The sequence below is a fragment of the Acanthisitta chloris genome, unplaced genomic scaffold (assembly GCF_000695815.1).
Source record: "Acanthisitta chloris isolate BGI_N310 unplaced genomic scaffold, ASM69581v1 scaffold7377, whole genome shotgun sequence".
NCBI classification, from domain to species: Eukaryota; Metazoa; Chordata; class Aves; order Passeriformes; family Acanthisittidae; genus Acanthisitta; species Acanthisitta chloris.
Window position 1 is genome coordinate 37,598 of NW_008681029.1, and position 16,883 is coordinate 54,480.

At 48.9% G+C, this 16,883-nt stretch overlaps 1 protein-coding gene across 1 annotated transcript in view; it reads left to right on the top strand.

Annotated features, from left to right (window-relative positions):
- Positions 1–1,621: 1,621 nt before the first annotated feature.
- Positions 1,622–16,883, top strand: part of LOC103805312 (protein phosphatase 1 regulatory subunit 12B-like) — a gene marked incomplete at its 5' end in the record, with an annotated part of 56,005 nt that continues 40,743 nt past the window's right edge. Inside the window, 5 exons of the mRNA XM_009077953.1 lie at positions 1,622–1,752; positions 5,049–5,167; positions 8,879–9,038; positions 11,682–11,826; positions 14,292–14,366. Of these exons, the coding sequence (XP_009076201.1) occupies positions 1,622–1,752; positions 5,049–5,167; positions 8,879–9,038; positions 11,682–11,826; positions 14,292–14,366 (630 nt within the window). The remainder of the gene's footprint in view (positions 1,753–5,048; positions 5,168–8,878; positions 9,039–11,681; positions 11,827–14,291; positions 14,367–16,883) is intronic.

Sequence of the window (16,883 nt, forward strand, 5' to 3'; positions counted from 1 at the left end):
ACAATAAATATGGGTGGCACTAAAATACAGATTAGCTCAGAGTTTTGCAAACTCAGGCTTGAATTCCCAAGGAATTGTTCCTTGAACTGAAACGGGGTTATTATGTTCCTCTGTGTATCCATGTGCACCTCTCCATCCTTTACCTTCCTGCTGCATCTGTGTGTTGTTACAGGCATAAGACACTGACAGATTTCTCTGTGTAGTTTGCAGGATTATGGAAATCAGGAGTTTATCCTTTCTAGAGGATCTCTTACAATTAATTGCACACATATTGGGCACACATGCATTCCCCTGGACAGTGGGAATATTGTGTCTCCTGCCCTCATCACCTGCTGATGCCTGGAGGCTGCATCTGTGATGTAAGGAGGAACAAGTTGCAGCAAGGAAAATCCTGATTAGATTGTGGGACGAATTCCCCAGTGAGAAGATGGTGAAGCACTGGGACAGAGACCAGACTGGCCATGGGGTCTCCATCCCAGTAGGCAGTAAACCCTGGCTGGAGCAGGCCCTGAGCAACCTGGTGGAACACAGACTTAGCCCTGTTTTGAGCAGGGGCTTGATCTAAGTAAAGGAGGTCAAAGCCTTGCTCCTGAGGCTGATGGTAGAACTTGGTTTGCATCCACATCACTCATCCCTCTAGTAATGGGGAAGCAAATTTCTGCCTGTAGATGGACACCCAGTAACAGCCACTCCTGTCACCTCCTGGTGCTTCCCAGGGGAGGCAGACACGTGTGGATGTATGGGTTGGATTGCTGATCCCTAAATAGCAGCTTCCACTGCTGGCCATGCAGCACTGTGAATGCAGCACAGAACGTGCTGGAGCCAGGAATTTGAGGAAGGAGGAATTCCACCCAACACAACTGCTGAGACTTGAAAATCAGGCCGGGTTTTCTCCTGGCAACTTCAAAGCAGGGAGCTCTGTACATGGCTGCATGACAGCAAAGGCTGTTGTTCTCAGCAGCTCACTGGGGCCCTAGAGCAGACAGGGGAAGTTGGGCTGTGTTACACTCAGGGAAACAAAAGAGATGCTGCTGAATAAAGAAGTTAAGTGCTCCAAAACTCTGCTCTTGTACTGGTTACATCTGTACAGGTGACATCCCACACACAGGTGGCAGCTTTGGTCAGGCTCCTTCAGCTCCTGCTTTCCCTGCTCAGTGAGAGCTCATTTTGTTCACTGTTGCAACTTTATTTCATTGATATTCTGATGAACAACATAATCTAAATAAATGCACAGCTTTACCTTGCTTAGAGAGTTTTTTTATGCCGTACCTGAAACTAATTCAGATCTTTCATTTCAGTGTCTTCACTGGGGGAGGGAACTGTGGGAGAGAGGAAGGAAACAGGTCAGTGGTGAGAGGTAAAGCTTGTGCAAAAGTAGAGGTTATCCACATGGGCACTCTGAGTTACAATTAATTTTTGAAAGTTCTGAAATGAATTTATTTTAGTTCACAAATTGATGCTACCCTAAGCTTTGAGGTGCTCACAGGGTGGGAAATTCAGCCCAGGAACGACCTGCTACCAACAACAATGAGGTTGTACATTTGGTATACTTGGCTTAACACCAACACCTTTGTTTTTTTTCTCTCTTCTCTTCATTCTCCCCTCCCTGGACATCCCTCAGGCCTGTATCGATGAGAACCTGGACATGGTGAAGTTCCTGGTAGACAATGGAGCCAATGTGAACCAGCAGGACAACGAGGGCTGGACCCCTCTGCATGCAGTGGCGTCGTGTGGCTACCTGAACATAGCAGAGTGAGTGAGTTTGGGGCTGTTCTGGGTGTTTCTAACACTTCCCATGCCTTTCTTCTTGGAGCAGGTGCACAAGTCATGGACACTCCCAGACGTGTGCAATGGCTTGTGAAGCAATGCTGGAAACAGATGTTTTTCTCTTGTTACTGAGTTGTGAAGGTTTGAGGGTTAAGGTGGAGCCTGCACTGGTTGCCTCTTGCTGGTGCCATTACAGTTCCCTCTGTGCTGGGCACTGGGGAGGCACCTTGAGTGCTGTGTCCAGTTCTGGGCCCCTCACTGCAAGGGCATTGAGGTTCTGGACATGTCCAGAGGAGAGAGCAGAGCTGGGAAAGGGTCTGGAGCACAAGTCCTGTGAGGAGAGGCTGAGGGAGTTGGGGTTGTTTGGTTTGGAGAAGAGAAGGTTCAAGGGTGACCTTCTCACTCTCTACAACTCCCTGACAGGAGGTGCAGCCAGGTGGGGTCAGGCTCAGCTCTCAAGGAACAAGTGACAGAACAAGAGGACATAGTCTCAAGCTGTGCCAGGGAAGGTTTAGGTTAGACATTAGGAAGAATTCCTTCAGGGAAAGGCATTGGAATTTGCTGCCCAGGGAGGTGGTGGAGTCACTATCCCTGGAGGTGTTTAAGGAGAGACTGGATGTGGCACTTAGTGCCATGGTCTAGTTGCCATGGTGGTGTTAGGTCCTAGGTTGGACTTGATGATCTCAGTGGTCTTTTCCAATCTAATTGACTCTGTGATTCCGTGACCTAGGATTCAGTAAATACCTTAGTGAAAACGCCAAGGAAAAGGGAAGCAGGACAGCAGACAGGCAGGGACATTGCTGTAGGGAGGTGCAGTGAAGGAATGTTTCCCTGTGAGGGTGCTGAGGCACTTGCACAGTTTGCCCAGAGCAGCTGTGGCTGCCCCAACCCCAGAAGGGTTCAAGGGCAGGTTGGGCAGGTCTTGGAGCAGCCTGGGCTAGGGGAAGGTGTCCCTGTCCATGGCACCAGGGAGGACTGGGTGGGCTTTAAAGTCCTTCCAGCCCAAACTGTTCTGTGATTCGATGCCAATGTTCCCTTACTACTGACAGGCTGCTGTGGGTAGTGCTGCACTTGTGTGGAGACCATGGAGAGAGAAAGGCAGTGTCCTGGGCTCTGCAGTTTGCCAGCAGCATCATTGCTTTTTCTTCAAGTTCAGACCTTCTGTTTCTGTCTCTTCCACACTGGCAAAGATGGAGAAGTAGACAAAAGTAACCACTTGTTACTTAACTCACAACTGGAGCTTTATTTCCTTGGTTTTGTTTGGTTTGTTTACAACACAAGATATTGGGCTTAGGTGGGGCAGAACCAGGTGAAATTCTGTGGAGTGACATAAAGAGATTGGATAATCCTGGGAGTACAAACAGAAAATACCTAAGAGAGAAGAGACAGTAAATCTAACAGTTTTGTCCAGTAGATGTGTAAAGCACAGCAGGCACCTGCTGTGATTCCCAGCAAAGATTTGACTCTTCTTGGCACAATGTCCAAGTCCAAGGTTTGATTCACATTCTGCACCTGCTCTGGGTGTTAGTTATGCTCACAAAGGACTGACAGTCTGTCTGTCTCAGGGAAGACATTGACACCACACCACTTGTTGTCCACCAACAAGTTGCTTTGAGAGTTTGAGAGTTGCTCAAATCATAGAATCAATAAGGTTGGAAAAGACCTTTAAGATCATCAAGTCCCACTGTCAACCCAGCACCAACTGACATGGTCACCACTAAAACCATGTCCTCAGGTGACACATCCAGGCTCAGAAAGGCTCATAAGAGACCTAGAGCACATGGGGAAGGGCTGAGGGAGTTGGATCTGTTCAGCCTTGAGAAGAGGCTCAGGGGTGACCTCATGGCTCTCTCCAACTCCCTGACAGGGGCTGGAGAGAGGTGGGGGATGTCTCTCCTGCCATGGCTGCAGGGAGAGGACTAGAGGGAATGGCCTTGAGCTGAGACAGGGCAGAGGCAGAGGAGATGGCAGGAAAACATTTTTCCCTGTTAGGGTGCTCAGGCACTGGAATTGCCCATGGAGATTGTGGAGTCACCATCCCTGGAGGTGTTTAAGAGGTGTCTGGATCTGGCACTGGAAGATATGGTTTGGGGTTTAGGGTTTACAGCAGTGACAGGTTAATGGTTAGACTTGATGATCTTTGAGGCCTCCTCCAACTTTGATGATTCTGTGATTCTAGAAACTAACTAGGAATAAGGTGCTGATCTGGTCACTGAACTTGAAGAAAGGCCAATATTTTATTGTGCTACTTGCTGTAATGTGTAAGTTGCTCTGAAGCCTTCCCACAAGGCTAATATGTTGCTTGGGTCTTCCAGATACCTGATCAGTCACGGAGCCAATGTGGCTGCAGTGAACAGCGAGGGGGAGGTCCCATCAGACATTGCTGAAAGCACAGCAGGCACCTGCTGTGATTCCCAGCAAAGATTTGACTCTTCTTGGCACAATGTCCAAGTCCAAGGTTTGATTCACATTCTGCACCTGCTCTGGGTGTTAGTTATGCTCACAAAGGACTGACAGTCTGTCTGTCTCAGGGAAGACATTGACACCACACCACTTGTTGTCCACCAACAAGTTGCTTTGAGAGTTTGAGAGTTGCTCAAATCATAGAATCAATAAGGTTGGAAAAGACCTTTAAGATCATCAAGTCCCACTGTCAACCCAGCACCAACTGACATGGTCACCACTAAAACCATGTCCTCAGGTGACACATCCAGGCTCAGAAAGGCTCATAAGAGACCTAGAGCACATGGGGAAGGGCTGAGGGAGTTGGATCTGTTCAGCCTTGAGAAGAGGCTCAGGGGTGACCTCATGGCTCTCTCCAACTCCCTGACAGGGGCTGGAGAGAGGTGGGGGATGTCTCTCCTGCCATGGCTGCAGGGAGAGGACTAGAGGGAATGGCCTTGAGCTGAGACAGGGCAGAGGCAGAGGAGATGGCAGGAAAACATTTTTCCCTGTTAGGGTGCTCAGGCACTGGAATTGCCCATGGAGATTGTGGAGTCACCATCCCTGGAGGTGTTTAAGAGGTGTCTGGATCTGGCACTGGAAGATATGGTTTGGGGTTTAGGGTTTACAGCAGTGACAGGTTAATGGTTAGACTTGATGATCTTTGAGGCCTCCTCCAACTTTGATGATTCTGTGATTCTAGAAACTAACTAGGAATAAGGTGCTGATCTGGTCACTGAACTTGAAGAAAGGCCAATATTTTATTGTGCTACTTGCTGTAATGTGTAAGTTGCTCTGAAGCCTTCCCACAAGGCTAATATGTTGCTTGGGTCTTCCAGATACCTGATCAGTCACGGAGCCAATGTGGCTGCAGTGAACAGCGAGGGGGAGGTCCCATCAGACATTGCTGAGGAAGCAGCCATGAAGGATCTGCTGCTGGAGCAAGTGAAGAAACAAGGTAAACCTGGCCTGGGGGAGACATGTGAGAGTTTCCATAAGGGAATTCTGCTGCCTTGCTGGCTAGATAAAGAGCTCTGAAATCTGACCCAGGAGGCAGCAGACAAATCTTGCAGGTGCAGGAGGTTTGTGGTGTTTGGTCTCTGTCCTTGGGACTCTTGACAGCAAGACAACACAGTACTGAAATCTGATTGATTAGAGCTCTTTGCTTTGAAAGTGAGATTTAACTCTGCCCTCTGCTATCAGTGAAGGTCTTGTTTCACTGAGACTTGATGAGATAGAGGTGAGATTTATGGTACTGCCAAGAGTAGGGACCAGGAAATGAGTATTACAGGCCTGGAGTGACCTGCTTTATCCTGATCCTTCCCTACATTTCTTCTGCAGCTCATCTGCTCTGCCCTTTGCCTTTGCCACCAGGTGTGCCTGACTGAGGGGCTGCTCTCTGTGCTGTCCCTGCACAGACAGCCCTGAGAGAAGAACCATCTCAGGCTGGGTAGTGATGTTGTGATTAAGAAATGTTTTATCCGTGTAGAAATTTCTTCATACTCATGGAATTCATGTATGAGTGGTTAAATGTCTATACATGTGGGTGAGCAGTTTACACCCTCTCTGTGAAGTCCGGGAATGTTTCTGAAGGATGCAGTGATGGAACTAAAGAATCTGTGGAACTGCCACCGCTGGAGGCAGTCAAAGTTCAGCGACATTCAGCTCTGAGCTGAGTGATCGGGGCATGAGGTTCTCTTCCTCTGAGCAGGGATTTGAGCTGGAGACCCCCGAAGATTCTTTCCAGTCTGGAGGTTGGTGTGGGAGTTGTTTGTGTACTGGATTGAATCCGATCCTCTCTCAGCTGTGTTCTGCGGTTAGTTTGTTTTTGAAGCTCTTTTCAGGTAGTTAGGCAGAGGTCAGTCCCTTGTTCCTTTGCCACCCATGTTACTAGTCCCTGGGTGAGTTTGTAGCTGTCCATCTGAGAGCTGGTTGTTACTTTTCTTACTGTTCCTCTTGGAAAATCTCTGCAGGATCATGTTCCTTCTCACTTTTTAGTTTAGGGGTATTTGTGACAAGGTTGTTCTTATTTTCTTCCCCTTTACCCTCCACTGGGAAATAAGCTGAAACAGCCTTTCTCTTTGTGTTTAGTGTGCTCAGGGATTTAAAGAGCAGAACTGTGTCTAGAGTCAGCCTCTGTTGCACTGGGCTGTCCAAGCCATTGCCACTCTCCTCTCTGCAGTCAGACTTCCTTGAATATCCAGAAAGACAGAGAGATCCTTTATGTAAATAAATCAGTGTAACTTGTCTCTCTTCAAAGTGGGTATTGAGAGCTGTACATAGGATCATGGCATGGTTTGGACTGGAAGAGACCTTGAAGATAATTTCATTACACCCCCTGCCCTGGGCAGGGTCACCTCCCACCAGAGCAGGTTGCTCAAGGTTTCAGCCAGCCTGGCTTTGAACATTGCCAGGGCTGGGGCAGCCACAGCCTCCCTGAGCAACCTGTGCCAGTGTCTCACCACCCCAACAGGAAAAATTTCTTCCTAAGATCTAATCTCAATTTCCCTATTTCAATTTCTCCCCATTCCTCCTTGTCCTGTCCCTGCAGCTCCTAACCAAGAGTCCTCTGCAGCTTCCCTGGAGCCCCTTCAGCTCCTGGCAGGTTGCTCTAAGGTTTCCACACAACCTTCTCTTCTCCAGGCTGAACAGCCCCAACTCTCTTAGCCTGTCCTCATAGGGAAGGTGCTCCAGTGCTCTCATCAGCTCCGTGGCCTCCTCTGCACTTGCTCCAACAGCTCCATGTCCTTGTGCTGTTGGGGACACAGATCTGTGTGCAGCACTCCAGGTGGGGCCTCAGCAGAGCAGAGCAGAGGGGCAGAATCCCCTCCCTCCCCTGCTGCCACACTCCTGTGGTTGCAGCCCAGGCCTGGGTTGGTTTCTGAGCTGTGAGCTCACACTGAGCTCATGGGGAGTTTGTCACCAAAAGATGAAAGATGACAAATCCCAACAATCAAGAAGGGTGTTGAATAGCAACTGTCCCTATGGATTAACTCTTTCAGTATGAGCATGACGTGGCTCCCAGTTGAACTCTGGGCTTTAAAACAGAAGCATTATGTTTACAGCAGAAGCAAAAAAAGGCTTAGCTCAGGGTCAGAACTGTGAGACGACTGCTGCAGGATGTTGCAGACATCAGAAGCAGAACTGGCTCCAGAACAAGGTCTAGAGAGGTCTGTAGTTATTGCAAGTAATGCTGTACCTGCTGGGAGCTCCCAAGGAAGGCTGCAGTAGCTCATGAGACAGAAAGCCATGAAGGATTCCCGAGTCCACAGCAAGCCCATGTTGCTCAGGAACTCCTGGAGGCTGGGGAAATGTCTGGGAAGGGAATCATGCACACCTGAGCTGTTGTTACAGTTTGCAGAAGCATCTGCCTACAGCCACACTGAGGACAGACTCTGGAGCTGGACAGAGCCTTATTTACAGTTCAACCCCATTTCCTCCAGCACTTATGAGCTTTTAATCTGTGTCCATGAGAAGTTTCTTGGTGGAGACAGATGGTTGTTCCAGAGCATCTCACCAGGATGCTGCTAATGTGGTGAAGCAATGCAAGGAGAATCCCAAACAGTGTTAGGCAAAACACCTGCAGCTGAGGAACAGTCACTGCCTCGATGTCCTGTGAGGCTTCAACCGTGTTATCACCAGGTTTAAGAGCATCTAAGGAGCCTGAACATGCACAAGTCCATGGGAGCTGATGAGCTGCATCCTTGGGTTATTCTGCTCTATAATTCTCATACCAAAAATTTGGAATTGTGTTTTCAAAGTATCTGTGTGTTTGCTGATCGGAGGAATAGCTCACTACTTCTCCTGGTATGCATGGCAGAAATGGCAGATCCCTGTGTGTGTCCCTGGGCAGGAATGGCTCTGGAGCAGTGCAGATCCCTGTGTGTGTCCCTGGGCAGGAATGGCTCTGGAGCAGTGCAGATCCTGGGTTCTGCATCCTTCTCAGGGGTCCTGGGTCTGGGATTGCTGTCCAGACAGTGGGAGCTTCACCTGACTGCCACAGCTTCTCAAATGTGATGGAGAGTGGCTTAAGCACTTCCTCTGCTGGTTCCCTCAGGATCTGTGGATGCATCTCATCAGATCCCATGGACTTGTGCACTGTCATGTTCCTTAGATGGTCCCAAACCTGGTGATAACATGGTTGAAGCCTCACAGGACACCAAGACTGAATGTTGGATCTGATCTTCCAACAGAGCAGGTCCCTGTGTGTGTGACTTGCAGATTGCCCTGGATTTTGGGTGAGCACAGAGCTGGGGTCACACTGCTCTTGCAGAGATGTCTGAGGGTCAACTCTTCAGACCTTCACTGTAGACTCTGCTCTCACTAGAGTTCAGTTTCCTTGGTTAAGCTGTTGTTCATGGCTGTGTTGTTCAGTCTGAGCAACAGCATGTGCAGAATTCAGTCCTCCCACCCTTAGTGCACAGCTGAGCTTGAAGTGAGTTGGGCTGGTTGCAACCCCTGGCCCAACTTCCAGATTTTTAAGTCTGACAGTGTTGGAGTCTCTTGATGACATAGGAGCTCTCCCAGCTCACAGAAGTTGCTTTTGCTGATTGTTTTGTGGAAGATTACAAATAGTTTACTAATATTGTGCAGCAAATGAAACAGAAATTTAACAAGTGCATGAGAGTTTTCACTTGTTCTTCTCTTCTTCTGTGCTTCACCCTCCCAGGGGTCGACCTAGAGCTGTCCAGGAAGGAGGAGGAGCAGCAGATGCTGCAGGACGCTCGGCAGTGGCTCAATAGTGGGAGGATTGAGGATGTGAAGCAGCCCCGGACAGGAGCCACAGCTCTGCACGTTGCTGCAGCCAAGGGCTACTCTGAAGTCATGAGGTAGGAGCTCCTCCCCAGGCTGATGGGCTGCATCCAGACTGGTTTTGTAAAGAGCACATCTGGCTTTACAGTTCAGAGGAATTTGTTCCATACTGACTGCTGTTTCTCCAAAGGCTCTGTGGTTCTGTGTGCCCAAGCACAGTGGGTCACCCAGACCTACACAGGAGTTGGAGGATTCCCTCTCCTACCTGCAGGCCCTTGAAGTCTTGAAAGCTTTTCAAGGAGTGAGGCAGAAATTAGGTGTCATTGCCACTAGTGGAGTAATAGTTTTAGGACTGGCAAGTTAAACAGTGTTAGGGGATAAAAGTATAAATTGGCCTAGAAAGTGACATCGCACACTGTGTGACAGTCACAAATACCCCAACAACTTACATGACCAGTCTAGTGGCTACAGGCAGTGTCCACCCCTGTCTCGTGGTCCTCTGCCCCTCAGTGCTGCTGCTCCAGCAGTGGCAGAGGGATTCCACCACCTAACAGTTGTGCTGCTCCGGCACTGACAAGGTTATTGTGAGCATCAACTTGCCCAGTGTAGGGTTTGCTGGCAATAAAGCAGCAATATTTTTACAGGGAAGGTCAAATGAAGGTTTCCAACAATAAAGCTTTCTCCTCTGCTCTATGTGTGGGTGGAGCTGCCCATAAACATAGAGGTCATAGAATCCCAGACTGGTTTGGGTGGGAAGGGACCTTAAAGCCCATCTTGTTCCACCCCTGCCATGGGCAGGGACAACTTCCACTAGCCCAGGTTGCTCTAACCTGGCTTGAAACATTTACAATAGGGATGGAGCAGCCACAGCTGCTCTGGGCAACCTGTGCCAGTGCCTCAGCACCCTCACAGGGAAGAGCTTCTTCCTAACATCTCATCTAACCCTGCTGTCTGTCAGGGTGAAGCTGTTCCTCCTCGGCCTGGCACCACATACTCTTGTAAAATAGTCTCTCCAAGGTGACTCTATTGCCCACATTAAAGTCTGTTCTGGAAGTGTTCATCTCTCTTGATCCTTCCCTAATTTCAGAGCCATGCCTTGTTGTGTCAGAGCTGTTTGTCACCAAGCTCCAGCAGCGTTATTGTTCTCCCTGTTTCCAATTTGTGTTCAGTCATTAGAGCTTATAATTGAGTTATGAGCTGTCTGTGCCTGCACTGTGCCCAAGAACAGGAATCTGACACAGCTCCTGTGACTGGAAATGTAATATCTCCTGAATTGGAGGTGTTGGTCCCATGGGCTGTTGGTGGAGGGTTGTGTATCCAGTGCTCCTGAAGTTCACCATTTGCAGGGTGACTTAGTCCTGGACAGCAACTCTTGGGCATTAATTGTGGTAATGCTAAACAGATCTCACACAAGCTGACATGGGGTCACTCTTGTGTATGGTTTGGCTGCCCTGGAAGCTCAAATACAAAGCCTCAGTGACTTAAACCCAAGGGCTGCCAGCCAGGAGCAGCTAACTCCCAAACCAGACGTGGAGTTTGTCTGTGACCTTGAGTCTCTCAGCAGCTCTGTCCCTGCCTTTTGCCAGCTGGAAAATCAACACAAAGTCAGCACCTAATTTAAAGTTTCTTTCACAGAGCAGCTCACAGCTGCTGTGCTCTCACTGTGTTTTATTTAGCACAGTGGCACATTGGTGTAAAGCTGCAGGAGCTTCCAAGCTGTTGGTGCCATTCTGGGGTCATGTTGGATTTCCCTCCTGCTGTGCAAGAGTGGCTCTGGAGGGTGGAATATCCCACAATGGAAATATTCAGTATCAGCTTTACCAGAGTTGCAGAATTCCCCTGGGATGTTCTCCAGTGTTCAAACAACCTTAATAATAGTTTTGATATGTGAAATGCTCAGTGCTCTTCTCTGGTCACTGCTGCACTGGTGTGCTCATGGCTCTGCAGCCTCAGACTGCACTTGACCCTCTTGTGTTTGCTTTGGTGCTCAATACTGAAGCTCCAGATACTGTGAGACACCAGAAGGGAGGGGTGGAAGGGGCCCAGCAGTCAGGGTAAGGCCAGGGAGTTCCCAGGCAGCTTCTCTTGCGGAAGACTTTCTTCAATTCTGCAAGGACTAGTCTGAAAAAATGCATTTTGGGATGTTCAACACAAATGTGGGTATTGAATGGACAAATCTCACATCTGGCAATCACAGTGAAGTCACTGGTGCTTCCCTGGCAGTCCTGATGTTCTCCTCATGGACCATCTCATACTTGGCCTGGTGCTCTGGTAGAACCAAGCCTGAACTCCAGTTCCCAGTGTCCCTCTCCTGGCTGTGCTTGGCTCCGGGGACAGGGAGGGCAGTTGCACAGATGCTGTTGGGTGCTCAGTGCCTGAGCCAGTGCAGCTCACTCCCCCACTGGAGCCGGAGTTCAGACTGGGTCACCAGTGCCAGCTGAGAAGGTAAGATGTTCTCCCAGCTCAGGACATGCTGAAAAGGAACATTACCAACTCGACAAGTTCCAGCAGGTTTTACACCAAAGTCACTTTTCATTTCCTGCCCTTTTTCCTTCCAGTTTGGAGCACATAAATGGGATGTTGCTTGGGTGACTAAACAAGTGAAGAGGCTCCAGGCTGCTTGTGAGCCAGGCTGCCTGCTCTGTGCTCCCAGGGTGAGCTCTGCTCTGTCAAGGAGGCATTCTTGGCTGAGCAGAGATCAATATTGTCTCTTTCCTCAGGCTCCTGATCCAGGCTGGCTTCAATCTGAACGTGCAGGACAATGATGGTTGGACTCCACTCCATGCTGCTGCACACTGGGGAGTGAAGGAGGCATGTTCCATCCTGGCTGAGGCTCTGTGTGACATGGACATCAGGAACAAGCTGGTCAGTACACAGCAACTTGGGCAATGTGTTTTATAGCCAGATTAATATCAGTTTTATTGCCTAGTGCTTGATCATAGAGTCATAGAGTCACAGGCTGGTTTGGGATGAAAGAACCTTAAAGCTCATCCCATCCCACCCCCTGCCATGGCCAGGGACACCTTCACCAGCCCAGGTTGCTCCAAACCCCATCTAACCTGGCCTGGAACGCTCCCAGGGATGGAGCAGCCACAGCTGGTCTGGGCAATCTGTGCCAGTGCCTCAGCACCCTCACAGGGAACAATTCCTTCCCAATATCCCATCTCTGTCAGTGGGAAGTCATTCCCTGTGTCCTGTCCCTCCATCCCTTGTCCCAAGTCCCTCTGCAACTCTCTTGGAGCCCCTTGAGGCATTGGAAGGGGCTCTGAGGTCTCCCTGGAGCTTCTCTTCTCCAGGCTGGACACCCTAGCTCTCCCAGCCTGGCTCCAGGGCAGAAGGGCTCCATCCCTGTGGTCAATTTAGTGGCCCCTTCTGGACTTCTTCCAACAGCTCCACATCTATCTTATGTTGGGGCCCCCAGAGCTGGACATGAGTGGGGTTTCACACCATGGTCCAACACCATGACAGAATTACTCACAGTGAGCAGCTCTTCTGGCCTGTGCCCTGAAACATTTAAAAGCATCAGCAAGTAAAGAATCTTGATGCAGGAAGGCAGAAAAGGTTTCAAATCTTATGGTAAAAGATCTGTGATTAAACTTTAGGACTGAGAGTGTGAGAAGGGACAGAGGCTGATCTGAGCTCTCCTGATTTAATGTAACCCTGTCAAATAAAACAGCAACAAAAAACACTCTTGGAGTGCAAAATAATATACTGATATTAAGGTATAAGGCACTGAACACAAGTGAAGCAGCTTTAAATCCTCTCTGTTGTATCTATTGGTCATAAAAAGGGAAATTGAAAAATTGATTCAGATTTGGGAGAAATGAGTGAAGAAAAATAGGATGGGAGAAAAACCATTCCTCTTCCATCCTAATACAAGTTTTCCTTTGAGGAGCTCTTAGAAGTTGTTCTTGGTGTTCCCCTCCCTGCTGGGATGTTCACACTGGGCTGTGAGCTGCTTCCCACTGGAGCAGGTCCAAGTGTGCTGTGGCAGTGTCTGGGGGAGCAGAGGAGGTTGGAAGTGCCTGGGTCAGCCCTGGGGGTACAGGCAGGAGGATGTGGTAAGAGCAGTGTGTCCCTGTGTATTCCAGGGCACCTGCCTGTGCTGGGAACTGGTGAACAGAAATGCCTCTTGTGAGGAGCCATTTGAGCCTGGGAACTCTTTGGCACCCAAAATGTGGGAGTCTCTCCTGTTTTAAGTGCCATCAGGTGCTTTTCCAAAGCAACCAAGGTGTGTGGGGGGGGGGTTTGTGTTGCACCAGACCTAAACAGAAACAGACACAGTTGTATTTGCTGCATTACCTGCTCCTTCCAGCCAAGGATTGGCACTTTGCTGGGTCATATGCCCAAGACCACCTGCATCAATTTGATCCCTGGCTATCAGGTTTCATTGTGTGTTAGTGAAGTGGTTGTTACAGCTTTAGTTATGGTGCAAGTGTAACTGATTTTTGGTTTGTGCCCCAAAGAAATTTTTCAGGTTTGTTTTAGTTTGTAAGTGCTCATGGTTGTGGAAGTGTCTCACAAATGATCTTGGCTGACAGCCTTTCAGGAGGTTTAAATGTGTGATGATACAGTAACACAGAATCAAAAATCTCCTGAGCTGGTCAGCAAAGTCCAACCCCTGTCCAGCCAACAGGGTCCTTTCCTCAGGTGCTCAGCTGTGCTGCAGGTTCTCCTGGCTCTGTCTTTTGGGGCTACAGGAGGCTCAATTCAGCCACACCATTCCCTCAGCAGCCCTTCATTAGGCCAGTGGTTTGGGTGAGAGGTGAAACCAGTGCAGGTTGCTCAACCCAATGAGGCTGGAGGGGTTCATAGGATCACAAAATGTCCTGAGCTGGAAGGAATCACCAGTCCAACTCCAGGTCCTGCACAGGACACTCCAATACTCCACCCTGTGCCTGAGAGCATTGGCCAAACATTCCTGGAACTCTCTCAGCCTTGGGGCCATGACCACTGCTCTGGGGAGCTGTTCTAGTGCCCAAACACCTCTGGGGGAACAACCTTTGCCTAATATCCAGCCTAAGAACAAGCTGATCACATTCCTTCTCAGTCCAAGAGTGTCCTTTTCAGAAACCTGGAAACTCCACCATGTTAGTCCTGGCTGTTAGGTTTGGGCAGCAGCCTGGGAGCTGCACTGCCATGGGTAAGGCTGATCTGAGCATGGTTTGAGTCCTGAACCACCATCACTGTCATGTGGTTTTCCCTGTGCTGGAGTGAAACAGTCCCTCACCATGCGGGGATGGACATGGAGCATGTTCCTGGTAGGTAGTGCTTTTGGGAATGTTACCACCATGCCATATCACATCCTCCTGTGTTCTCTCACTGCCCAGGGCCAGACACCCTTCGACGTGGCTGACGAGGGCCTCGTGGAGCATTTAGAGATGCTGCAGAAGAAACAGACTGTGGTGAGTTTCTGCAGCTCATTTGCCACCTCTACAATTCCCTTTCACACACAGGTGCTCTCCAGGACATATGTTGCCAACAACTGCAGGAAGCTGAGGCCCAGCTATTTATTTTTGTGTTCATCCTTTGCAATCTTTAATTGCAGCAATGTCTTTGATAGCTAGAAGTGGAGCTAGGTGGCTGAGTGCAGCAGGGAGGGCTGAGTGTGCTGGCACAGATTGTTGTGTGACTGGTGAGGAATATATAGTTCATCTCTGGCATTGTTATTCTCCTGCAGTTGCCTCTGTTAGCTGGCAGCAAACTGCTCTGCTGCTAATGAGTGATCACCCAAGTGAGTACCCAAACACAAACCCAAGGAAATATGCTGTTAGTGCTGAGAGAGAGATCTGTTCCCATCTCTGCCTTTCCTACAATAGGGAGGCTTTGGACTGAGAGAGAGGAAATGATACATTTCAGGGAATTCTGGCCTGAAAAAAAAGTGTGATTTCAAAGCTGTATTAAATTGCCATTTCAGAGTGCAGTGGAGATATTGGAAGGAGTTATAAGCCAAAAACTGGCATAAAAAAGGAAAGCAGAAATATGTCTTGCTCAAAGTCAAGCCAGAAACTTGGTTTTGGATTGATTTTTTTTCTGTTTCATCTGCTCTACTCAATTATCTCATTTGGGTGATTCCAACCTGCTTTGAAAAGCAATTAAAACCTGTAAGTATCAGTTACAGCCACAGACACAATGAGAGCATTGCTGATAGACCCCAGGAAAGTATTTTGAGGAGCTGACAGTGTAGGTGGTTGGAGCTCCAGCTCTGCTCACAACACTGCTGCTGCCACCCTCACATAGCAGCTCAGCATTCACAGAACTGCCTAAAAATTAATCAGCTGCTCCTGAATGAGGTGCTGATCAATACTCTCAGGGTTGTGTGTTGGGTTCCCTCCCCTCTCCCTGCCCCAGGATCCTGCAGGTAGCTGCAATACTCAGAAAAGAAAGAGAACAACAAGAAGGATTTCTGGGGTGAGTTCTCACCCATTTTTAGGGCTCCAGCCCCCTCCTTCTCTATATAGCAGCACTATATAAAGGCCTTCTGCAGTTTCCCAGTCAGTGCAGAACTCGGCAGGAGAAAAGAATCCAGATTTGGTCACACTTTTTTAGTGCATATGATTTTTAATAGAAATGCTATTTTATCATGTGTGTTTAGCATGTGCCATTTTTATCACTTCAAAACAGGGAACTTCCATTGGTAAGGATGAAAGAGGCGATTCCATGACATTGCTCTTAGTCATTATTTCACTTTCAAAATGCTCTCAAATCAGATACTTTTTTAATCCAAAGCCTGAGGCAGAGCACTGTGCCACCCTGGGTCCTCACATCTTGCTGGGAGATTTGCTTCTGGTACTGGAGAGCAGAGAGTTTGTTTGCTGGAATCAATTTCTTCACTTTGGGTTTGGATTTTCTTCCCAGTCCCTGAGTTACCTGACCAGAGCAGGCTGTGTCCTGCACTTCCCTGTGCTGTGTTCCAGCACTTTGGGCTGTTTAACAACATGCTGTACTGCAAAGTTTGTCTCCTTACTGGAATCCCAATTTACAGGTTGCCCAGAGCAGCTGTGGCTGCTCCATCCCTGGGAGTGTTCCAGGCCAGGTTGGACAGGACTTGAAGCAACCTGGGCTAGAGGAAGGTGTCCCTGCCCATGGCAGGGCATGAATGAGATGAGCTTTAAGGTCCTTTCAACCCAAACCATTCTGGGATCCTGTGATTCAGAATTTGTAGAGCTTAGTGTGAGCTCCTGGCAAAAGAATAACCTGGGGAGCCATGACACAAAGGAGTCAGCCCTAACCTGAGCCCCTGATTGCCTTCCCTTCCTCTGCCCCAGCTGTGTCTGTGCTGCTGGAAGATACTAAACCAATGTTCAGGGTATTGTTTTGTCCATTCATGGAGACAACATGAACATTGCTTCTCTCTGGGCACAATCTTTCTGTTGCTGTGGTGATCACAGGTAGTGACAGGATAAGGAGGAATGGGGGGAAATTTAGCTTAGATATTAGGAAGAAGTTTTTGCTGTGAGGGTGGTGAGACACTGACACAGGTTGCCCAGGGAGGCTGTGGCTGCCCCAACCCTGGCAGTGTTCAAAGCCAGGCTGGATAAAGCCTTGAGCAACCTGCTCTGGTGGGAGGTGTCCCTGCCAGGGCAGGGGGTTGGGGCTGGATGATCTCTAAAGTCCATTCCAGCCCCTTAACACACTATGATTCTATGATTCTTGTGTGATGTCTTAATTCATTGGAGAGATTTCAGGAGTGACCCATCCTTGTGAGAGATTCCTTGGGTGCCTGTTCAGGGCAGACTTGAATCCTTTCCTCTGAAAGCGAGTATGTAACAGCTACAGAGGCATCAAATCTTTACCTGAATCTCAGTTGATTTCATGGGAATACACACAGGTGCACACACCTCCAGCAGAATCCCAGACTGGTTTGGGTTGGAAGGACCTGAAACCTCATCCCATTCCACCTCCTGCCATGGGCAGGGACC